Here is a 25522-nt window from a genome sequence, read left to right as displayed (position 1 = left end):
CAATTGTTAGTCTACAGCATATTTTGACTGCTGATTCTTTTATTGTTGATAGGCAATCCTGAAAAACAAGCTACCCACTACTTCAATAGTCTCATTGTTAATTCTGAGACTGATTGCTGTATCTGTTATCATTATTTAATCTTAGTCCCATTTTTTTCACTCATCACTAGAGCTTCCAGATCATTGTATTTTAAGCTATCAGAGTAGTATTGTCAGTATGTTACCAATTCATTTCATTTAATAATCTTGCTGATTATAGACTTTCAATAGATTGTATTTCTCATCTTATTTTTATTAACCTGTTATTATAAAAATAATAAAATAACATGCATTAAAATCCCTCATATGCAGTTACCAAAATGTGGAACTAATTTAAGGCAGAAAATTTGTGTCTCAGGAGGCCAAGGTTTCTACCTTCCTAGCACTTTTATGGAATATCCATCTGATGTCATCAACTCTGAGTTCCAGTGTTTTTATATTATCCCATGATTTCTACCTCCCCCTGGATCTATTTGACATTTATGTAATAACGTGCAATTGCAGTACAGCACTATTAAGGTTTTTCAAGGATTTTCAAATTTCTTAATTAAACTCTTCCTATTCACAAGTTCGTATGTTTGCTGTTGCTATTGATTCCAGCTGTAGGGTAATGAGAAGCATCTTAATTACATCATGAATAGACTGTCTGAATTGCCCCCAACATCAGTTTCTGTTTTCTCAGTATAGTAGGCTTTAATTACTGCTTTTGCTCTAATTATTTCCATTGTAAAGAAATAAACATAATATATCAATAATTAAAGCTCCTGATTCAAACAAAAACAGATCATCTCATTGGGGCAATTCATAGATGCTGTTCAAGGGCAATTAATAGCCTCTTCATTATCAGTTGGATCTGTAAGCAGTTAACCAGGCTGAACTTGGAAACAACATTTTAACTGAAGCAGCGACCAAGATCTTTATTGACTAGGACGTTACATGTGAATAAAGAACATAGGTACTTGCCCATGAGGAATAGACATTGCCACATAATACAGTGCTGTGTAATCTTTGTAGTAAATCTGATAGAGACTTGCTTATCACAAGCCATGGCTTAGCAGAAGAGATAAACCTAACTTTTCTATTTGACAGGCATTCTGAGCAACCCAAGGACAAAAACAAATGTGGAAAAATTTCTGTAGAAAGGAAAAATAAAAATTTTGTAGGATAAATTTAAGAGTAGATATTTAGTGATTTTTTTAAATAATATTTTGTTTATCTACTTGGAGGAAAAATTATGGGTATATCTCACTAGAGATTTTCTTGTGAGCAGTTCCTATTCCAAATTAATGGACAATTTGATAATGAATTTGGTTCTAGGCTAGAATTCATCATGATGTTGTGAAATACCAAGCACCAGTTAATACATTGGTCGAACACATCTCCTTTTTTTTCTCTTTCATCATCTTTCCTGTTTACTTATTTCTGACTGTTGATACAACTCTTTCCTGCTGGTATATAACTCTTAAACAAACTTCCTTCTGAATACAACTTTTAATTTAAGAGCATCAGGAGTCTATGCATGAGACAAAAAACCAAAATGTTAATATATTGTGATACTATGAGATACTAAAGATTCAAAACAAGATCCACATTCAGATTGTTATGTGAATAGAAGACCTCTGCATTTATGATTCCATTTCCATGCCTGATATAGAAGATCAACACTTTATACAGGTCTATGTGAATAAGCACTATTATTTTTGATGTACTGTGAAACCAGCAGCCAGCAACATGTATCTAATGGTAGTAAAACTTCCTATCACTGTGAAAAATAAAGTATTTTAATTATTTTTACTTTATTTCATTTAGTTAATTTATTATACAATAAGCTGCTGAAAGTGTCTTTGATTGCAGTGGGTTAAAACTACAACAAACAAACAAACAGTGACCTCTTGGTACTTATAAACAAATAAAGAAGCCGGCGCAATGGATTCTATAACTTAGATAAATTTGCTTCCCAGCATTTGTGGATGTGAATTTGCAGGGAATAATTAAAACATAAGGAGGAAGAGCTAACTTTACGATTTAAAATGAAAGCAGTTAACAAAATATAAGCTTTAGGGAACTGCGGAAGCCATGAAACAAACATAAGACAGAATATAGCTTTCTGTTATAAAGATCTGCTGTTAGTGATGACTCAATACCCTAATTTTGAAAAAAACGAGTTTTATCCACTGGTTTATGTTCTAATATGGAATGTATAGGTTGAAAAGTGCAGAAAAAGTAATAAAATGTGAATCCTATCTATTTCTCAGTAAGTGAGAGAGTCGGCAGCAGCTGGTTGTGGCAAATTGTTTTACTTAGCTCCAAGGGAGAGTGTGCTTTATAGAGTTTCAGTGGCACAGCTCAAAGCTTGTATCTTAGAAGGTTCCATTTATGCTGTCACGGGACACATTCAATAGCAAATTAACATATATTTGAGCAAATATAGCTCAGCAGGAACCATGCATTGGAAAAGACAGCCAAAGCATGGGCAAAAAAAGTGCCACTTTTATAATTTATTTAAGTACTTCCAACTCCCAGAGAAGCTTATTTTAATTATATTCTGGTTGGAGAATGTATTTGGACTGGCTTACTGTAGTCTCTTGCTTATTTTTGGAAAGAGAAAGGCAGGTTGAAGCCAGATCAATGTGATCCAACAGGAAAGTGGTGTTTTCTATCAGGAAACACAGTTAATGTTTGTGAACATTTGTATTTGCACAGAGGAAGAGCCTAAGGGAGGTCAGCAACCTGAGGCCCTCCAATTGGCCTGCTGCAAAATTATTCCTACCTCCAACATCTGTAATGGGGCTCTGTGTGTTCATGGCCATTTGCAGTTTGGCTGCTTGAGAAAACAGCTTTGCCAGCAGCCTTTTTTTTTCCCAGCACGGGGAGTATCAACTTCATGGAAAATCTTCCCTCATGGAATTGCATTGGCAGTGGTTCTCACAGTACCTGCCTATCGAACACACTGGCTAAACAATCATCAGGCTTGCTCTAGACTAGAGTGGTGCTTAAGTGTAATGGGCTGTGAGAATAATCTTGGGAAACAGGAGAAAGAGCTGCAGACTAGACAACAGTCTGACAAGAGGGATCTCAGCCCGCAGAAGGGATGGGCGTGGAGAAAGCATCTCGGAAGAGACACTCCCTAATTCTCTGGAAAGTAAAGGCAAGGGAGGGGAGAAATGTTTTCATACTTGCGAGATTCAGTTACTATAACCTTACAATAAAAGGAGCATTAGTGCTCATGGTTTTGGTTTCCTGTCTGGACTATCTGAAAGGGATCAAGACTGGGATGCTCCCAGGACAGTTGACTTGCTCTTTGCACAAACCAGGGAGGATTGGGGTTTTCTATCTGGCTCCTGGGAACCCAAGGTGTGGATTGCCGTGGCATGGCTTATGGAATTATAACTCATTCAGGATCACCCTCCTCCACTGAGTGACTGTAGAAAAAGATAGCATATTTTTCTAAGTGTGTTCTCTTTTCAAAAGGATTCAGTCCCCAGTTCAGGAGCTTCAGCCCTCTAACAGCAGCAACTCTACTGGCCTCATTCTGGAGATGGAGCAAGAGGAAAACTGTAGGAACAGGTTTTTCAAGTGACATACTTCTGTCCTGTTTCAAGGATGGAAGTATGGAGACGACCTCCTATCTTTATCAGCATTGGATGAAAGAGAGATGGTCTAAATATTATTATTCCCCTCAAATTCACATGTCTCCAATCCTGCTGGCCTTCAGGAAAGCCACAAAGACCTGGCTCTTCCAGAAGGCCCAGGGGCAGGGTGATTTGTAATTCTGCTTGGTAAATGTCATATAGTATTGTTTGTTCCCTGACATAGGGTGTTATAGCTTTGACTGTTGTTGTAGATATTTTCCTTCTAATTGTTTATTATCCTGTATGTTGGCTAGGGTTGCTTCGGCAATTGAGCCAGCTAATAACCCATGCAATGAAATCAATTTATCAATAAATTAGTTATATCTCTGACCAAATCTCCAAATTAGCCCTTTTAGCTGTTTCATTATATTTGTATTATATTAACCCCTGTGGAGAAAAGAACAGACCCCAAAAGATGGTAACAAAGGAATAGACTCCCTTTGCAGCACTGTTCTTAGGGAACTGGCCACCTAAACAAAAGCAGAACAACTACAAGCACTAATATCCATACACGTGCTGGAAAGCCTCTTAGTAAGGAAACTGTGGTTGATGGTAGCAAAGTCTGCTGAGAATAGAGACCACAATTCACCCTCCCTCTCCTACCCCATCCATTTCCCTTCAGCAAAAGTCATGCCATTGTCAAACCAGACTTGGCTAATCTAAAAAATCTCCATAGTCCAAGTATGGCAAGAACTGATTTGCTATCATTAGTACAAATACAAGACAGCTATTATATTTCTGTACATAGCATCATTTACTCTAGATGTTTTGTTTTGTTTTACTGATGAGATGATATCCTAAACCATTCAAGTTCATGAAATTTAAGTTTGGATTTCAACACTTACTGCAAACTGAAAAAACAAAATTAAAATTAGTCTACTTGCCAATATAAATCACAGGAAAGTGCTTATACTCTCTCAGTAGTTAAGGCTTACATACAAGATAGGAAGAATTATACAAGAGGATGTAAGAAAAGGAACAATTCAGTGTGAAGCTGACTCACCACTAGGCTCTGCCTTCAGCTTGAAACTATTTGCTTGATTCATTTCCGGTTGTGTCTATGCATTAACAACGGAAGCAAAGAAAAGTGAAATAAAAGACAAACAGAGGTTGTCAAACGGAATAGCCTAAAGGACATGTTTACAATTAAAACTTTTTGGCTTACATTTAAAATATTTTGGCTCATTGTGTAGTTAAAAGAGCAGTCCAGAATGACAGAAAAATCTCTGGTCTTTGGTGTTTTCTTATTCTTGAAGCTGCCAGTTTGCTGTTGTTTTTATAGCCAAAATACGTTACCGGATATTGAAAATGCACAGTTTATTGAAGAATGTGTCAGAGTGCATAACAGATTCCGATCCAGTGTGGATCCACCAGCTAGCAACATGAAACGGATGGTAAGGGAATCGTCATAATCTGTAGCAATGGAGGATGTAAAATTGCTTTAATTCATGCTTCCTGCAGGTTTAGAATTGCTTAGATGTTACTAGTTCTTTCAAAAGGATTTTGCTATGCTGAAACTAATTCCTGGACAAGGTTTTGTACTGTTTCTGTTTCTTTTGAGGCTTTGGAAATATTGAGAGCATACAGTAAACATCAGCTCCAAATGGAAGCTGTGAGGACTCTCACTTCTGGCAAAATAGTTGCTATGGGAGACACAGCTAGACACAAAATACCATTTACACTTTAACCCTTTAGGTTCTCTTTGTCATCTTAACATACATTGATCCCTTTTCTGAGCAGGTGGGCACATTTTCAAACAAAGCACCCATCTTTTTTTCCCCTGAGTGGATATCTAGGAGCCAAGATCTGCTTTGTGGCTTGCCATCTTCAAAAAAATTTAAATTTTATAATTAAAAAGTATTTAAAAAATTAGATAGGACAGAAATCCCAGAGGGTACCACAGTACCATGTTGCTGTTCTGTGGTACTTCTGTCAAATGTAATGCTCGCTGGTCTTCTTAATATTAATGTTGATGCAAAAAGAATTCATCTTTCTGGGAGGACCAAATTTGGTATTACATCAAGGCCATGTTCTCATATGTCACTAAGCTTACCAATGATTTGGGGAGCACACAATCACACTAATTAGGTCAAAAGTTGTTGTTTGGGGAATACCAAGTTTTCACCCACTTTCTCCAAGAAATGCTACTAGCATCCCATGAACCCTGGCACCAGGAACATGTTGGCAAGGCTCCATGATATCACAAGCCACTCCATGTTTGGGTGTAAGTTCCATTCTGCTAGGCCTTGGCAGGGAGTTCTGTAATGAATATATCAGCTCTTTCTCCTAGCTCTTTCTTGGTGGTCTACATAGGCAAAATGGGGCAATTGCCTCGGTTTTAGTTACAGTTCTACCCAGGTGACTGGTTATAGTCAATTTAATCCTATGCAAGACTGAATCTTCTGTGGGCTAAATCTAAGCCATGGGGGGATTACTTGACTTGATCCAGTTAAGCATTTTATGTGAACAGAGACTACGCACATGCTCGATCTTAGCCAAAAGGTTGAGAATCAGTGGAAACAGAGACTAAATGTGTGCCCCATTTAATGTGACCAGCTATTGAGTGCAGATTTTAAATAGCAGTTGTGAGAAGAATGTCACAATAAGTATGATACAAAATGAACAATGTGCCATGGTCCCAGCAGGACCCCCTTCCCCCTAATAGGCTGCCACTTTTCAAAGAAGGAAAGACTCTACTTGGCAAGTAACATCTTTAGGAAATAATTTTTATTGAGATTATGATGCCTCAGAGGAGGGACTAACAGCTGCCCCATGTGCTGCAATCCAAATGGTGAATATAATTAACAACAAAACAAATCAACATAAATACAGTATGTGAATAGGTAGATCACTTTTCTCTTCTTCTTCAGTACCCATCCATGACTGAATCTGAATCTTGTCACATCACCATCATCGATAAGTTCTATTCTGTTTTTATCTAAACCATTATCTTTCAATATGTATCCCACATGATATTGTTTCCCCAGTCTATGTGGATTATGCTACAGTTCCAGAATTTCTAATTTTCATCAATCAATCAAAGGCACAGGTATATAAATAACATTTATGCCTTTCCTGACTTTTCTTCAAAGCTAGTATGTCAGTTTGGATTCACAGATTACATAATGATTTGTATGATTTTGGCTTAGTGTATTTGCAAACCCCACCAACTGTAGCTTATTCAACAACATATGGTACAGTGCAATGCATGAAGAAGTCAAATTTTTACTTTTTTGCGTTTAAATAGATAACTATATTCATATTCATACTGACAAGTCAGGAACAAGCAGGCAGCTAGCTAGCTTTTGTAAAACTATAAAACAGAATGCCGAACCAGTTCAGGAGGCACTGAGCTTTCTGGTTTATACATTCCCCAATCTGTAGCAGAAGTAAGTTAGAACCGAAGGATAAAAATTATACAAATCCATGTTGTAGGGTGGGATGGGGAAATTACTTTGTAAAAGGCAATTGCATTGTTTTTAAAAATAATTCAGGAATACCAAATAAAGTGATCATAGTATATTACTATGCTTTTTAAAGGGCTGGGACCACGATCTTGCAAAGACTGCTCTTGGCTGGGCAAAGATGTGCCAATTTAAGCATAATCCTGATCTCCAGACACCGGGGAAGGCCCACCCAAACTTCACAGTAGTTGGAGAAAATATTTGGACTGGAACCCTTTCGTATTTTAATGTGACTTTAGCCCTCACTCATTGGTACAATGAAGTTGAATATTACAATTATGCTACTCAAACTTGTAAACATGTATGTGGACATTATACTCAGGTAAGTCATTAATTATACCTTGCATTGTGGCTTCTAAAAAATCACTAAAGCTCCTGCTTTTGACTTCTTAGTGGTCAAGAAATCAGCTCCTACTCCCACATTTTCAGGGTAAGGATGATAATAGTGACCCTGCTGAAGAGGATTGTTTTATAACATATTGGTATCACTATGGTCATTTTGTCATGTGTAAATGCCAAGTGTCTTTATATTATTCATTGGAATCCTGAAAACTTTCTCATCTAAAGCATCAGTTGATAGATGGGAGAACTGAACTCTTAAATGTTGAGTTGAGAAGGAAATAGCAGTTGATAGTTATTCAAAATAAACTGGACTAACATAGCTAGTTTACAACTTCCATATTGTTTGATTCTACTTGGCAAGCCTGACACACTTTAAAATTTCCTAAGCCTAGTGAAAGTGCCCAACATGTTAAGGCACATGTGGAGACACCACAAATCCCACCACACTGATGCCAACTTTTTAAAAATTATTCCCATTTTCCATGGCCCAATGGCTTTCTGTCTTACTTATCCCTACTGGCATTTGCGGTGGTGGCACTGCCATCGAACCCAATCTCAAGATAAGCTTAACAGCAACTCACTAGCTACTCTTGCATCCATTTTATTTAATAACTGGAGAAAAAAATATATCCTTCATGTCCCTTGTATCATTATGCTTGGAATAGTAGAAAGGCTATTTCCCCTTATTAAGCCAATGAAGCCAATATCTAGATAAAAGAAAGGAATTTGTTGGGAAAATGGAAATATAGGAAAACAAGGGAAGGCAACAATCTCACACACAGATTTCTAAATAAAGCTAATGCAGTCAACATAGCTAATTATAGTTTATTGGCATAAATTCTTGGGTATGTTAAGTTTTTGCAGGAGGATCATTTGAGAGAGGACCTCTGGGGACTTCTGGTAGGGATCATGGATTGAGCGGCTGTGCCCGTGGGCTTAGCAGGCAGAGCTGACAACACAGCAATTTTTTTTCGGGCTCACACAGGTTTTCCTGAAGTCCAGAAATGTTCTCCAGTTAAAGGAGAACACCTGGAATCATCCCATCTGTCCTCCAGATGGCTGCTTGCAGCCAGAAGATCTCAAACAGCATTTCACGTTCAACTGGTAAGAGCTATAGCTGGAAGGCATGGCTGTCATCATTTTCCAAGTCACACTGTAGCCTTAAAAGGACACTAAGACCAGCCACAGGGCTGCAACTAGGGGGAAGTGAGTAGGGCATGTACCCCAGGAGCCACACTGGGGGAGTGCCAAAATGAGAGCTGGGGGGTGCCAAAATGGGCGCGGAATTCATGTTTGCCCCAGGTGACACAGACCGTAGTTGCAAGTCTGACCAGCCACCCCATTTCTAAATCACCAAAGTTATATATTTTTTAAAGTATGCATAACCTAAGAGAGGCTTTCTACAGCAAGGAGAAGCTGGTTCTCTTGGAGCTTATCGTTATTTTGGGGATTACTTTAAAAAAAAATTTTTTTTAAGTTTTGGACTTTGTTTTCCTTCCAAATATAAACAAGGATTGAGAGTAAACAATTGTCTTCCTGTTGTTATTTTTGTACTAAACTTGACAATAGTAGCATTTTATTTTATTTATCTTATTTATTTATCAAATTTTTATCACCTCTGATCATCATCTTTTATCATTTTATCATCATCTGAAATTTTCAATTCCTTTTTGGTAGTCAGATTTTTGAATGTGGGAAAATCTGGTGTCAATAATAGGCTGCTATTCTGATTAACAGTATTGGCACAGCATTTGGATTGGGATCATGGTGGGAACAAATTTTAATGCTTTGCTTCATGCCAAAGTCCAGAACTGTCTATCTCACTCTTGCTTGTGTAATACATTCCAGAACTTTTCCATATCTCTGACTTCTGTGGGTTAAGCTCCTAGGGGATGCCATAATCTACTGCATGAGACATGGTGTCATGAGTACTGATGGCAAGCAGGAGGGGGCCTCTATCCAGGGGGGAAAACGCATGCGTAGTAGTGAGGAATTAAGCAGCCATTCAAAGAGACAGATCAGACCCACCTTAACTTTCGGGGTTTATCTGTCTGGGTTTTTCCCATGCTTCTTCAGTTTGTTAGGATTCTGTTTAATGTAGCAGTAATAAACACTAGAGACCTACTCCTCGTCTCAGCATGATTTCTGACTGTTAGGACACATGGAAGATTTTAAACAGATTTTTTTCTGACTTCTACCAAGCTTTTATGCAAGCTATTCGGGACATCTCGGAAAATATGAGGTTCAAAATGTGCCATTGGGTTGGGGATGTGGTGGATGAAACTGAGGAATTCAACAGTGATAGAAATGTTTCTTCTAAGAGTGTGATTGGGATTTCTATTGAGATGCTGGAGAAAGATCAGTTGGAGAAATTTAATAGAGAGGCATCTGCAAGCATAAGTGAAGTAGACTTTCTGGTGGAATGCCATGAAAAAGAAGGGATCATTATGTGTGGGAGGTTTTTTGAAGACAAGCTGGAATTCTTGAGGTGGACAGTTGAACTGTTTGATTTTTTTCAAGAGAAAAGCTCTGTGCACATTGTGGGGATATGTAAATGCTCTGGTTTATTTTGAAGTGGGATAAGGGTTAAATAATGTTTATCTGGATTGCTCTAAGGGTTTGACTGATGTTATTTTTTTAATAAGAATTTTATTAGATTTAAGACAAAGATAAAAACTACAAAAAAGAAAAAACTACAAAAAGAAAAAAGAAAAAAACTAAAAAGGTGTGAAAACACAAGATAATTTTTTTTTTTACAATTACAAGAAAAGGTGACTTCCGACTTTTAACAGCAAAGATATACAACAAATTTCCCATAATCAATCACTCACTCTACATTAAACCAAAATCACATTATTTCTATAAATCATTCCATTGACACATTATAAAAATCACTAAATACAGTTGCTCCATCCCCTTACATTAAAAGAAAAAGAAACACACACACACACATCTCCTAATCAACTTCCCCCCCGCAAAGATAACATTTATTTAATTATTTCCTTCCTACTATTTTATACATTTCTGTCTACTATAATAAAAATCAAACTAGAAAGCATATAAATTGTCTGCCATTATAATCAATAATACAGTTATAATAATCTTAATCATATTAAGCCTAAAACCAAGCATTTATTATTATCTTATTAATCTTAATCCAAATCATTAAATATGAATGAAGTCAAACAAGTCCTAGAAGCAATCCAGATAAATATTCTTTAACCTTTATCCCACTTCAAAATAAACCAGAGCATTTACATATTGCCACAATACACACAGAGCTTTTTTCATAAATAAGACAGCCCAAATGCCCCCCTCAAAAACTCCGACTTACCAACAGAAAGCCTCCCATACATAGTGACCACTTCTTTTCCATAACATTCCATCAGAATATCAGTTTCACTTATGACTTGCAACTCAATCTGTTCCTTTAATTTCTTCAACTCAACTATCCAATCTTCATCCAGCATTTCAACAGAAACCCCAATCTCTCTATTAGAAGAAACATTTTTATCATTGTTAAGCTCTTCAATTTCTTCCATGACATCCCCAACCAGATGACACATTTTAGACCTCATGTTTTCCACAATGTCCTGAATGCCTAGCATAAAAACTTGACAGGAATCAAAAATAATCTCTTTAAAGTCTCGATGAAAATCTGAGAAAGTCTGATTGAAATCCTCCATGTCTCATGCAGTAAATTATGGCACCCCCTAGGTACTTAACCAGTGAAAGTGGGAGATAACAGAAAAATTCCAAAATGTGTTTACACAAGTGAAAGTATGATAACAGGCAGTTCTCCAAGGAAAGTAGCAACAGAAAGCTGAAAGTTCAAAACATCAGATTCAACGTGTAGGAAAATGCTAAAATATTCAAATTTAGTACAAAATAACAGGGAGATAATTACATACTTTCAACCTTCCTTAATATTTGGATGGAAAGCAAAATCCAAAACTTAAGAATTTTTTTTTAAGAAATTAATCAAAAAAATAATGAAAAGCACCAAGAGAACATGTTTCTCCTTGCACAGAAAACCTCTTGGGGTACACATACTTAAAAGAAAAATAAATTGGGTAATTTAGAAATGGGGTGGGCAGTCCTAGCATGTCTTTAAGGCTACAGCATGGCTTGGAAATTATGATGCCCCAGCCTCCTAGCTGCTCTTACCAGTCCATCGTGAACGCTGTTTGTGGTTTTTTGGCTGCAAGCAGCCTTTCTGAGGACAGATGGGGTAATTCTTAGTGTTTTCCTTTCTCCGGAAAAATACTTCTGGGCTTCAAGAAAAACATGCCTGAGCCCCCAAAATTGCTGCGTTGTCAGTTCTGCTCAAGGAGCTAGTGAGCACAGCTGTTCAGACTGCCATGTTCCTACCAAAAAGCTCTGTGCACATTGTGGGGATATGTAAATGCTGTAGTTTATTTTGAATTGGGATAAGGGTTAAAGAATGTTTTCATGGATTGCTTTAAGGGTTCAGCTGATGTTATTTCCTTTTAAGGATTTGGATTATTAGGATATTAAAAAATATTTCTTTGGATGGTTTTAAGGATTTGATTTAAGGCCACTGCTTTGAATTGTTTTTGTTTCTTGGGTTTATTAAGATTATTAAAACTGTTGTACTATTAAGTATAATGGCAGACAATTTATTTGCTTTTTAGTTTGATTCTTATTATAGTAGACAGAAATGTATAGAATAGTAGTAGGGAGGGAATAATTACATAAGTGGTGTCTTTTTGGCGGAAAAGTTGTTTAGAGGGTCTATATGAATTTTTTTCTTTAATATAAGTGGGGTATTAACTGTACTTAGTGATTTTATAATGTGCTAAAGTGGAATGATTTATAGAAATAATGTGGTTTTGGTTTTATATAGAGTAAGAGATTGATTATGGAATTTTTTTGTATATCCTTGCTGTTAAATGTCAGAAGTCACATCTTTCTGTAATTTTGGGGGGGAAATCTGTGTTTTCACACCTTTTTAGTTTTTTTTTTTGTAGTTTTTTGTTTTTTCATAGGTTTTATCCTTGTCTTGAAACTTAATAAAATTCTTTATTGGAGAGAGGTCCTCTGGGCCTCCAACCTGAATGGTCATAGGCTGGCTACTATCCTACCTCTCTTTTCTCTACTCCTCAGATTTATAGAATGACAGCAGAACCGGAAGCCAGCCTTTTTGGGAAGGTGGATTGTTACTTTGCCCAATCAAGGAAAATGCTCCATCTCTGATACCTTGGGTCTAGCCAGTAAATCAGAAATCATCCATTTTCTAATAATCCTTGGTGGAATGATAAAGTCACAGTCAAGCTTTCATCAGTTGTTTTTATTATATAAATGGATTTACAAAGGAGCATTGGGAGCCGACAGAAGTTGAATCTCCTTTATTCAGGCCTCTCAGCATGGGGACAACTCCCCAGATGCTTAAGGAAACACTCTTGTGTCATAAACCTACAGATTTATCACAAAAAAGGACACTCTCCCCCACGTCCCAGTATTTACTTAAAATACTTGACAGTTTATTCTGACCAGGTTTTATTCCTATTCACATATGAGAGATTAAGGGAGAGTGGAGTTTTCAAAATAAACTCACAATGTAAGTCATTACGCATCTGTTTGAAGTAAAGATGATCTGAAAAAACAGCAGCAGTGAGTTTGGTCAGGCAAAACAGGTAGGAGTATTTCATGTAAGTTCGTTAAGGCTACATCGACATTTTAGCTGTCAGTGATTGATTCAGTGTACCTGTAAATAAACTCTTTGTTCCTTAATTTGAACATTAAATGTTTGTCATCGTCATCATCATCATCAAAGCAAATGCTACAATTCACATAGCAGGTCTCCTATTTTTAGCACAACTGCTAGCTAAGTCATAGTGTACACTAAATTACCACAGAATATGTCAATTTCTTTTCAGATGGTTTGGGCAACAACCTACAAAGTTGGCTGTGCCGTTCACTTTTGTCCTAGAGTACAAGACTTTACTGGACCTAACGCTGCTCACTTCATTTGTGACTATGGACCTGGGTAAGCTTTTTCAATTGCAATTTGTGTATGAAATTATTTTAGGAAGGGTAATTATCTTAGGAATTATCTAACTCCTTTAGATAGATAAAAGTACCCGATGTGTATTCAAGCCCATTTACTCCTCTTTGATATGGAAGAATGATAGTTCAAGATTAAAATCCACAGTAAGAGCAAAAGTTCAGTTCTATTTCCAGAATGCAGACTTAGCTTTGGCTAATCATGTGCCATATATATCTATACCAGATTTTGTAATTATATGGAACAGTTTAAATTATGACAAAATCAATCCTACAGAATATTCAGGTTCCTTTTAAATGTTGGGGCGATTTTTAAAATCGTAACAATTTAGGCTAACCTTTTCCACCCTTCAGATATGTAAACTTTAACCCTTAAAGAGTTCCAAATCAGCATGGTTAATATTATCTAAAGGAAGGCCTCACAATGGGCCATTCCTGTAAAATGGGTTAACACCAGGGATGGAAGTATTGCAAGAAGTGGCTGTGCAACTGTAATCCTATTAGAGGATGAACCAAAGTATTTTTTTCTCCCAGCCCATAATCCTTAGGCTGTGAAGATCTTTTTATAAGCTTTTCAAAGAGTTATTTCTCTGCTTTTATCGTTTTATCTTGGTGGATTTAATTATTTACTATTACTAAGACTCTGATTTTTTGCTGTTGTATTGTTACAGGGTGAGGGACTAAGGCATCTGGGAAGATTTTTCTTTTAAGGATAGAAATATTGTTGAAGCAAAGGCAGGGACAATAGGATATACCTGTAGTAACACAGCTGAGCAAGTAGGATGAAAAGCAGGTCTTAACCCTCTTCTCCTAAAAGTCCTGATTTTTACAACTCTCGGCCCTGCCTTAGTGCCTTATTATTAGTTACAGCTGCCATGATATATTTTCTTGGAGAAGACCTTTACCTGGTACTCAGCCTTTTAATCCCATCATGTGAGAGAGGTCCCACACAAAGGTTTTGTGGCTAGGGGTTATAGCTTTCCCCCCTCTTTGGGGGAGTAAGATCAGTAGCACAAGTATAATTTATAGTCAAGTTTAATAAAATTAAGAAGAAAATATAAAACCTTCTTTGTAACTTTATGTAGAACCAAAAAAGAAAAAGAAGTGTTGGAGAAAACGTCTAAAATCAACGTCTTAAAAGAACCTCTCATAAACTCTATCATGGAGAATGTAAACCTGGGACAGATTCAAGATGGGTGGGAACTGCTACAGAAAGAGTCCACCATAGAATAATTTAACTTGCATAAACACAGTAAACTTCAAATACAGTAATCAGCAATGGAATTGTAACAAAGACAGCAAAAAAAAAAAAGTAAAAAGTCCTGAGGAAGCATTTTATTTAACTATTCCATATTGCTCTTTGTTCACTTGTTACCTGGAAGTTCAGGCCATGGCATAGCACAGTGCGTGAATTTCTCAATCTCATTTAATGGATAGTATTTTGATAATTAACAGATATCACACTGGTTACTGATGCTTTAAAACATTAGTCCATTCATTTACTGGTGCTGCGCACATGAAAACTAGAGAATATTTAAACACCATTCCTAGTTTAATGATTGGAAGGGTTTAAAGCAAAACTGATATTCCATCTCCCTTTTATGTAAGGTGGGAATGGTAAGAGAACATAAAGGCTGGTATAGAAGAAAGGAATTCATTGCATCTTAGAGCATTACTGAATGTTCAATAACCACTTTTTGCCTTTTATAAATTAGTCACAGCAATCAAAATCCAATATTCTATCACTAAATCAAACTGAAATAATTTGGAAAAGTAAACAATACTGGCAAATCCAGCTTCAGTTTCAAAAGTCCACATCGATTTGAAGCTCAGAAGTCTTCCCTTTGGCTGAGCTACAGTTCCTAGTATCCATTCTGCAGTTTTAATGCCTACCACATACTAAAAATTATTCCAGATTGTAATTCAGTTAAAGCACTGAATTGGAAGAGGAACAGTGGTGCAACCTTCTCTCCTGTCTCTGTAGCAACTGAACTGACAAAATTGTTTTGCAGTGGGAATTATCCAACATGGCCATATAAATCAGGAGTAGCATGCAGTGAATGTCATGGAGAGCCTTGTGTAGACAGACTTTGTGGTAAGTAAAAGGACTGTTATAACTTTGCTTCCTCTCCTGTCACATTCTGCATCAGTTTTTTTTAAACCCTTTCAAAACAGAATTTCCATGAATGAAATAACAATCTTTAATTATCTAGGAAGTCCCAAACTTACATGAATTTCTTATGTTTACAGTGATTTGCCATTAATGTAGATGCAACTGTAAATAATGTTTTTTTTAATTTATTTGTAGGTGAAGTATGGGTGAAGCCATATTGTGATCTGTACTGCATCATCATTCTGGTCCTGAGAACATCTTCATTTTTAATGACTTTTGTAGCTGTCTTCATTCTGAAGAAATATTATCCAGGGTGTGTATGTATAAGTAAACTGGAACCAAAAATAAGCACTTCTGAAAAGTATTAAACAATGAATTGATAAGAAGTCAGACATCAGAGATCTTTAGATACATTTTCAAATTGTTTTTTAGGAATTAAAAAAATACATGTAGCAGAAAAAGGCCTTCTTCCAAAGGTAAACATCCACTGAGCATAAAGTTATGACTGACAACAGTCATATAGTACAATTCTACTGATTTCCGTTCATCACACTCCTTGCCCTTTGTTGATCTGAATTAACAAAATAACTCAACATTCAAATGCAACCAGCATTTGGAAAGCAAAACTCTCCAATAATATAAACAAAACTTAAAGCAGCCCCCCCCAAAGGATTGAGGAAATATTTAAATAGTTTATACAAGCCTAGCAGACCTAAAAAATCAATAATAAACCAATATACATTTTTACTTGGAAAATGTTTCAGCTGCCCTCAGAACCTATTACTTCTTGCAGCATTCTGGACAACTATCTTTCAGAGTCCCATATAATAAAACAAACAAAACCAAGTGTGTTGGTAACTATTTATACACTGTACAAAATCTTCTCAATGGAAGTCCTGTGTATACTACCACTTTTACACCAACAGCTATAAATGAACTGCTCATTCTAATGGATAGTATAAATATGCAAGTATTTCCCATATTGTAAAATGCAACAGAACAAGCTGACAGTTTTAGAATAAAAATTTGGAATGGTGTCTTTTCATCCCTCCCTCAGGGAATGCAACGTTTTCATCTTCTATGGCAGTGTTTCTCAACCTTTGGAACTTGAAGATGGGTAGACTTCAACTGGCCATGCTGGCCATGGAATTCTGGGAGTTGAAGTCCACCCATCTTATCGTTCCCAAGGTTGAAAACACTATTCTATGGTATTAACTGAAAATAAGATAAGTAAATGAAGTCAGATATAAAACTGGAGTTCATAGCTTTCCTCCTTGCAAAAGATGAAGTGCTATCACTTTAAGGATAGTTTCTTTTTCTTTTCATCTGCCGCAATTTTTAATTTAACTTCTTCTTCTGGTAGTGCTCCAAGCTTCTTCTTCTTTGCTTTTTTAACCTTTTCTTTAATAGCTTCAATATTAATCTTTGTTTCAGTGGATGCTACAGAGTAAAAAGAGTATTATTTTTTTCTTATTCATACATCAGATCCAAGAGACATTCAAAACATTATCAAGTATAATAAATAAATCAAGTTTTCAATGAAGGCAGAAAACATGAAAAAGCCAGAGTTACATGCCAAGCTAAGGAATCCAGTTAAGTTAATGTGGCATACAGACATGTTGCTAAAGGGATTACTTTACAAATTATAAGCTTTTAATTCGACCATAAGATGTAGATTTTGGATTCAAAGCTATGAATTAAATTTGAATAACTTCCAAGCATATTAATAGCATTTCAGATTAATCTAGGTTTTAATGCTTTGAATAGTAAGCATGGTCCTAAGCTAATATTGTCAGTCAGCACAGGAACATTAGAATAGAACTAGTGTTATCTGAAACCAAAGTACCTTTACAAAGGAGTTTTGTAATTGTTTTTATCTATGAAAGAGAGGTAGAGTCTATGCTACAGGAGTAGAGTCCTTTAATATCAATGGACTTTGATTTACACAATCTTGTTTAAAATACTATTTATCAGGTGGATCAGTTCTTGCTGTTGCATTTCATAGCTTCTTAAACTTATGCATCAGTTTTTAAGGCAGATTTTAGTTTTAAAGCATGTAGAACAAATGTCAAGGACAGATATCCTTGTTATCTTGTGAATTTCAATACATTAATGTATTTCCTTGAATGAGACTATAGTTACCATTTTTAGCAAATTAACCTTCCATTAAGTTTTCTGTCCCTTTGTCTTCTCAACGGAGAGACTGAGCAGTAGTAATTTATTTTGTAGGTAACAGATCATAATATTTCCTCTCCCCTAGAATATGGAGACTGTTCTTTAAAAAATGTTAAGCATAATGGGAGCAGAAATCTTACCTTTCTTTGGCTTTACAACAGGCTTTTCTTTAGGTGGAATAAAAGCTTTATTTCTCTCCTCTTGTCGCTTGCTACTTGCTTCTGCTTGCTTTGCCTAAGCATCAAAAAAGTTGATGTATCACATACAAAATTATATACATATTTTAATTAACAAATCACATCATTCTGGTCACAACCATATCTATGTTAATTAAGAAAGAATTCAAGGGACTATACCTTTATCTCTTCTATTCTCTTACGCTTCTTTTGACTTTCTTTCAAGAAATATTCACCACTTGCTAATTCTTTATCAACCTGTAAAAATAGTATAATCATACATATTCCACAGTGAAAAATATTGCCATGGTTCCATAATTAAAAAGTCAGCTGCTGTGGTTCCTTATTTAAAAAATCAGAAATTAGTCTTCCTAATTCTGACTTAATGTCAAAGCCAAGTGATGTTGAAATTGGGAAGATACTGTTAATCACAAAGGTCTTTTCACATAAATATACAATATTCACAATTGACTTACTGTATAGTATTAATTTAACCTACTAAGTTCATCTTGGGTAGCAAATCATTACACATGTACACACGTACACACCGCAATGAAAGAGACCATTTCCAATCATCTGCAATTGGTTGTTATCTCTAGGCTATATCTATAGGGAAACATTGGTTAAATTTCACAATGCATTAAAATAAGGAGTGGGGAGCCTGTGCCCTCCAGATGATGTTGGACTAGAGTTATCATCCCTGTCCACTAGCCACATTTGTGGGCTACCGTCTCTTGCAAACTTCTGGAACATCATAGTTTGCTATCCATGTACTAAAGGCATGAGCTGTTGCTCAGGAAATCCCTTTGTGTTGTACAGTCAAATTTCAGATTAAACAGACCTGACTCTCTGGTTGTGGAGGTGGGAAGGGAGTGTATTCTTTCTTGGTGTTTTTCTTCTTTGGTTCCTTCCGTTTGTTCAAATTCTTGTGTTTGAACTTGGGCAAAAAACGTTCCCAGCTTTGCAATCTTAATTCAGGATCTTTTGACAATTCTCTCTTAATCATTAGTGTCTTCAAACATAGTAAAATATCAAACAGTAAGTTAGAATAAAAGCTATTTTTATTTAAATGTATATTTTTAAAATCAGGAGGCTTCATATCACATATATAAAATAGTCTAATTTAATAATAGTATGTATTAACATAGGAGAAAGTGATCCAATTATAAATAACAAATAGCTAAACTTAATGATTCCTCCTCTTCAGATGTTTTTTTGATAGAAACAATAAATGGCAGACATGCAAAAAATAAGAAGCAAATTGGCAAATTTGAATGTTGTGTCCGAATGAATTTGCAATCCCAAATATTTAAAGGAGCAAAGCTATACTCCTCTGACTTAGGGGCTGCTAGGTGTAGAAAGCTTCCATGATCTTTCCATGGAGGCTCTCTTGGGCAGTTGCAGGAATTTCTGCCACTTTCAACAGCAGAGAAGCTGAAAAGAGAACTGCTAAGGATCAATTCAGGATACAAATTTACTGCACTTCCTAGTTCTCTGACCATGCCTTAACTAGAGTTAGAATCTATATTTTGTAGGACTGACACCATTAATTTATTTCAACTGGATGGGGAGGCATTACCATTCTCTGACAGCTATTGAATAGCACTGGATTTGGGACTCAATAGTGGTTTCACTGCAGAATTCTCTAAAGGGAAGGTATATAGCTGCTGTGACCACAACGTAGCATCTTGAAAGGGAATGCTAAAAAGATAACAAACATCTCAGCCAAGTCAGCCAAAATAATTTTACATCAAATATTTTTAGCTTACCTTGATATTATATATGGGATGAATATTCTTCATGGTATCCAAAACAACTTTCCTAACCTAATTTAGACAAAAAAACCCAGGACAGATTGCAAACTGATTTATTGTAATGATTTAAACCAAAGGTGAGCAAACTTTTTCAGCCTGGTGGCCACATACATTGTTTCTGCCCTGCCTAAGTCCTGCGGGTGTAGGACTGAAATTGTGGTTCCATTTCTCCTTTTGGATATTTTCTGCAGGGCAGGGAGACAGTGGGGGATGGTTAGGATGAAAAACTGGTATCTTATACTTTGCAGGGGAGAAAACTCTGGGACTGCAAATGGATGCTAGGGGCTGCATACAACCTGTAGGGAACAGGTTAGTTACCCTGACTTAAAATATCTAATTCCTAGATGATTGCATTTCTAATATCTGAAGATTATTTTAAAAAACAATGTTATTTTCAGTAAGTATGATTAGGTTCCTTTAATCATTTCAGAAAACTAATGAAGACATAATCTGGAACAGCAGATTGGCAGTTAAATTATATATCTTACACAAAAGGTTGCTAATGTGCAAGAATTTGGATCAGGTCAAATTTGTATCCTATTCTTAAGTTGCACACTGTGATTTGTTTGGCAGTGATCAGATTTCTGACAGCAAGACATTCTGATACAATGCTCCATCTATATCTCACAGCATGGCCATAGAGTCTAGCTTGTTAGATAAAATTATTATGGTCATAGACCAGGATATAGGACCTTTCTTTTTTAATGCATATATATTTTAAATATATAACTTTAACAAAAATAAATGAAAACTGCTTTTACAGTTTAAACTGAATGTGCAAAAAGTTCTATCCCAAGGTGATCTTACCTCTTTTAAACCATTAAAAGGTCCAAGAGCTGAAACAGTGTTCCCCTGAACCATGATATAGCAGTTGGTTAATAGTTCTAGAGCCTACATCAAAATAAGATAACAGTATACATTTCAGGATCCAAGTCTCATAGGCACTTATTTTACTGAACATGAAAACAAGCGTTCAAATCTCTGGGGACCTATGTTTGAATAAGCATGCATAGGATTGAGTTACAAGAACAAAGACATACCTTGAGTGTAGATCCATTTGGACCAATAAGCCTCTGTCTTCTTTTTATAAATCTTTCTCTGTTTCTGACCAAGGACCCTATTTTAATGATGTCACATGCAATATCATCTTCAAGGATACGTACAGACTGAATGGAACATCAGAGGTAATTTCAAGTTAAACACATACAGATATAATCAAGTATGTTATAATACATTCATTTCCTTCTAAGAGACTATTCTGAATCAGAATTCTAAATCAGGTTGAGTCTGTTATCAGATCTCCTGAAATTAAAGTTTAAAAAATTAAAGTTAAAAAAGATAGAAAAACAAACCTGCTCAAATGGAACACTTCTGGCTAAAAGTTTTATTAAATCTCGGGCTCTGATGATGATATATGGATCAAAGGTCTTTTTTGTTGTGCTGACAGTCATGCTTCCTTCAATTAAGTCTAAATCTGCGTTTATATGCTGTAACATAAGAAAGAAAAAACTATTCTCATAGGAATAGAACAAATTCTTAATGATATCAGAGTGGTATGTAATTAGTTATTTTTTTTTAAAACAACAACCATCTACTGAAATCCAGGAGTAACAAGGAATTAAACATTTTCATAATGGGTATGGGTTTCATTTAGGAAACTTTAAGCCAGTGTTTCTCAACCGTGGCAACTTGAAGATGTATGGACATCAATTCCCAGAATTCCCAGCAACTTAGCTGGGGAATTCTGGGGGTTGAAGTCCACATATCTTCAAGCGGCCAAAGCTGAGAAACACTGGCTTAGCCAGACTTATCTGAAGAATATTTGGGTTTGCATTGTCAATCAGGGACTGAAGCTCATGCTCCAATGGGGCTTCCACCGCAGTCCTTGGAATCTCCAGGTCCTGTTTCCTACTCTTTCCTTTTATTGTCTGTTCTCTGCCATCTCCAAGTAGCTTGTCCTTTTCACTTAGGAAGTCAATCTGGACCCAGAAGAATCAAGCAAATGGTAGAGCAGAGGGGACGAGCAGATGGGCACACTTTAAGGAATTTAACTCATTAATTACAGCCTGCCCAGGGGACCCCAAAAACTTGGAATCAGCATTATTCCTTTTGCTTTCAAACATGCTTGTGACAGAAGCCTATTAATAAAATATCTGAGGTATATTTATTTCTAAATAACTGGTATGATAGATACTGTACCTAAGTATTACCGGAACTCTTGTGCAGTGAAAGTAGGATGTCTTGATTAAGAAACATATTACTACAGGCCACTCCTCTTTATCTGCATATTTGGGAATTCACAAAGTAGACACTGAATGTGAGAATCATCTAGAGTAAACCTGTTATTCATCAATATAGCTAGGTCATGCCTTTCCTCAGGAGCCATGCTTTTTAAATAGAATGTTAACATTATCTCTGTGAAAGTATAAATATTCTTACATGTTCACTCAAAGTTTTCTGCACTAATGGCCAGCATTCCTTCAAGTAAGCTTCTCTGTATTTAGGGAAAAGAGTAGCAAAACTGCTTTCTTCCAGAAGCCCTTTAGGGTTATCTTCTTTCATAAAAGGTGGTTCTTTCCATCCATCAGGCACAGTGAGAAGTTCTGATTCATCTGCTGTTAGCAAAAATATTTATATTACAATGTTTTTCAAACACAAAAATATTTGGGTTGAAGACGACTAGCTGGAAAGACAGAACGTTCAGCAACAACTTCTATTCCACCCCTTCAAAGAAAGAATAGCAGACAAGTGTGCTCTAGCAATGTGGTTTCCTAGCTAGTTAAAAGGAAGCCCAGAGCTATCACAGTGCCAATCTGGGGCAGAAAAGGAACTGGGCAAGCAGATGCATTTGCCACTTCGTTGCTTCTTTGGTGGCAAATCTACCACAGTCTACCAATTACTGGTCATTAATGTAGCCATAATACGACTTTCATAAAAAGGATAATTAAATAACCCAACTCTTTCAATAACTGGGGACTTCTATGTATTTTGATGCTATCATCTTCAAAATGTTTACACTGCAGCTTTGAAAAAAGCCAAAAGTAGAGCATTTCCATAATAGTTGCTGTTGCAAAAAACTCCAGAAACAGTTAAAAGTGAAGCACAGTGTCCCTTGTCTTCCAAACACCAGTGTGATTTGGCAGTTCTCCCTCATTCTAAAGGTACAAATATACATAACACTGAGATCATATCATAATAGTTGGAAAAGCTAGAGGGCTGACACTATGCCTTTATACAACCCCCTCTTAAAAGAAAACCATAGCTACTCAGAATTTAGCTATCTTGCACTTTAGCCCAAGAGCGTTCACAGCAATTAATAATACATTAAAGAAAGAGCAAACCTGAACACACTGAAAAGTTAACTATAAACGCCAGGCACATAATTCTGAGATGAAATCCAATGAATAGTTATCATCCACAGCAGTGGGTAGGAACACCCTAACTGGTCTGCAAAAATCCGGACGGCCACTAAATGGTGACAAAGTTCTTTGCATTTCTTGGTCAGGCGGAGTTTGCAGCCCAGATACGGTATTTAGCACTGAGCAGACAGCCCAGCGACATCATGATGTTCAAAATCAACTTCTTCACTCCCATGGCAGCGTAACAAAAAAGGGCGAAGCGAATTAACTTATGCGCCCCAGACCACGAAGTGCCTCTCCTAAAATGCGACGTAAGCCGCTACGGGGTGACATAGGGCACGTCTGACCAGCTCACAACCAGTCACGCTTCGAGACGGGAGGACGATATCACCTGGGGTCGTGTTATCGACTTTGGGGGGTTGGGTTGCAGCCCCGCGCTTCCGACGCTCAGCCTTCCCCGGCGCCGCCATGCCGCTTCCACTTCGCCGCACCGCAGACTCTCCGCCTCACAGCGGCCTGGTGACAAAGCGGAAGCGCAAACAGATGCTAAAGAACGCGGTGATCCTGGGAGGATGCAGGCGGCCGGCGGACTTCTCCATAGAGATACTAAAAGTAGAATACTTCTCAACCTAAAATTGCGGTAAATTTCTCTCGCGAAGCTTTTTCCCAACGCAACCTCACATTTGGGGAAAGCACTCTTCATTTTGTATTGGCGATAAAGTGAGCCTGGAGTCAATTGTGAGATAGAACTATTAGAATCAAGCAGGGTGTGACTTGCGATTCTTTCCAACTTTAGATAAGATCTACAATGGATTCAGAAGTCGTCTTCTATCTGTAATCATGCAGTGTTTCCCACTTTTTCTTCCACCTCCTTTCTCACCACAAAACCCATCTAGTAAGGAGGAAAAAGACGTTTTTGACTGATAACACAAGGATCTGTCTGTATGGGAACTGTCCAGGATCTATACCAGTTTCCCAAACTGCAGTTCCGACCATGATCAAGATAAAGAAAGTGATAAATCACCCAGCCAATATTTGTACTAAATGTCTTTTTTGACCTTTTTTGGTTTTTGCTTCTAGAGAAGGGCAACATATATAAGATTCTATATATATGTATAGAAAGTTATTTTAGAAGAAATAAAATCTATTTTTAGTTTATATTTATTTATTTTATAAATTTATTCACCGCCCATCTCTCCCTCACAGGGGGACTCTGGATGGTTTACAATAATTTTCTCAGAAACCCCATCATCAAAGCACAGAGAGAATTGCACAAGCAAATCATGGTGTACTGGAGTTTGTGATACATTTTTGGAAGGCTGGGAAGCTATTTCTGGAGTGGAAATAGGGCAACTGTGTGCATTGAATGCACCACATAATCTTCTGAGTGGTAGTTATTGATACCTTATGAGCACTGGATACTGTGAACTTTTTCCAGCCTTGGAGCTTGCTGCAAAATTAAAATGTTCACATTCAATAAGCATAAAAAGTACATTTTAAATGTATTTCTGTGTAGGTAAAGGTAAAGGTTTCCCTTGACGTAAAGTCCAGTCGTGTCCGACTCTAGGGGGCGGTGCCCATCTCCGTTTCTAAGCCATGGAGCCGGCGTTGTCATAGACACTTCCGGGTCATGTGGCCAGCATGACGACTCGGAACGCCGTTACCTTCCCGCCGAAGCGGTACCTATTGATCTACTCACATTTGCATGTTTTCGAACTGCTAGGTGAGCAGGAGCTGGGACGAGCAACGGGAGCTCACCCCGCCGCGCGGTTTCGAACCGCCGACCTTCCGATCGACAGCTCAGCGGTTTAACCCGCAGCGCCACCGCTACATTTCTGTGTAGTAGTATTTTATACAGATGATTATATACAGTATCCATAGAAAATTTAGATTTCTCTCCTTGCTGGAAACATCACTATTTCTCTCATAGAAGTTTGTTCAAAATGGAATGATTTAATGTATTTGGTAACACAGTCCAGTACAATTCAATTATTAGGAGCTTCTTAAAAGAGGTCATTTTATCTAAGATTGCAAGTGCGGAATGCAGATGATCTTCACCCTTGCAATTTCATAGTGCCCAATGAATCAAGAAGAAGCTTTCATATCTTTGTAATTGACAAAATGTTATAACCCCACTGTATTATTATCAACTCTAACCCAGACAGCTTTTTAACAACACACAGAAATATTCAGTTTGGTCTCTGAAGAACAAAATATGCTGATCTTGCTCGATCATCTTGTGGCAATTTCTTGTCTGCATATTAAGCAGCTGTTCAGTCTCCTTTTAACTGTATTATCAAACAGGGAAAATCCTTGAACTAGTTCCAAGTTTGCTGGAAAACAAGTCAATGGCACTCACCTCTGTATATTGTTGATAACTT

General features: G+C 36.8%; 2 protein-coding genes across 4 annotated transcripts; one reads left to right on the top strand and one right to left on the bottom strand.

The window, feature by feature from the left end:
• Nucleotides 1-4467: 4467 nt before the first annotated feature.
• GLIPR1 (GLI pathogenesis related 1) lies at nucleotides 4468-15985 on the top strand. Its single transcript, XM_063309339.1, has 5 exons — nucleotides 4468-5065; nucleotides 7212-7457; nucleotides 13378-13487; nucleotides 15517-15599; nucleotides 15813-15985. Exons 1-5 carry the CDS (start codon nucleotides 4883-4885, stop codon nucleotides 15983-15985), a joined length of 795 nt encoding a protein of 264 aa, XP_063165409.1. The 5' UTR covers nucleotides 4468-4882.
• On the bottom strand, nucleotides 15688-23666 carry KRR1 (KRR1 small subunit processome component homolog). 3 transcript variants are annotated; one of them, XM_063309044.1, is made up of 11 exons: nucleotides 23533-23666; nucleotides 22222-22397; nucleotides 21135-21269; nucleotides 20823-20948; nucleotides 20590-20673; nucleotides 19738-19794; nucleotides 18810-18980; nucleotides 18149-18226; nucleotides 17933-18026; nucleotides 16787-17057; nucleotides 15688-16754 (listed from the first exon to the last, which is right to left on the bottom strand). In XM_063309044.1, the coding sequence occupies exons 1-10, from the start codon at nucleotides 23609-23611 to the stop codon at nucleotides 16912-16914; spliced, it is 1146 nt and encodes a 381-aa protein (XP_063165114.1). In that variant the 5' UTR covers nucleotides 23612-23666; the 3' UTR covers nucleotides 15688-16754; nucleotides 16787-16911. The 3 variants fall into 3 exon arrangements, with proteins under 3 accessions (XP_063165114.1, XP_063165115.1, XP_063165116.1); XM_063309045.1 differs by having other exon boundaries at nucleotides 22222-22394; XM_063309046.1 differs by lacking the exon at nucleotides 19738-19794.
• Nucleotides 23667-25522: the final 1856 nt, after the last annotated feature.

This window comes from Candoia aspera, chromosome 7 (assembly GCF_035149785.1).
Source record: "Candoia aspera isolate rCanAsp1 chromosome 7, rCanAsp1.hap2, whole genome shotgun sequence".
Taxonomy (NCBI): domain Eukaryota; kingdom Metazoa; phylum Chordata; class Lepidosauria; order Squamata; family Boidae; genus Candoia; species Candoia aspera.
This window is presented reverse-complemented; position numbering and strand designations above follow the sequence as displayed.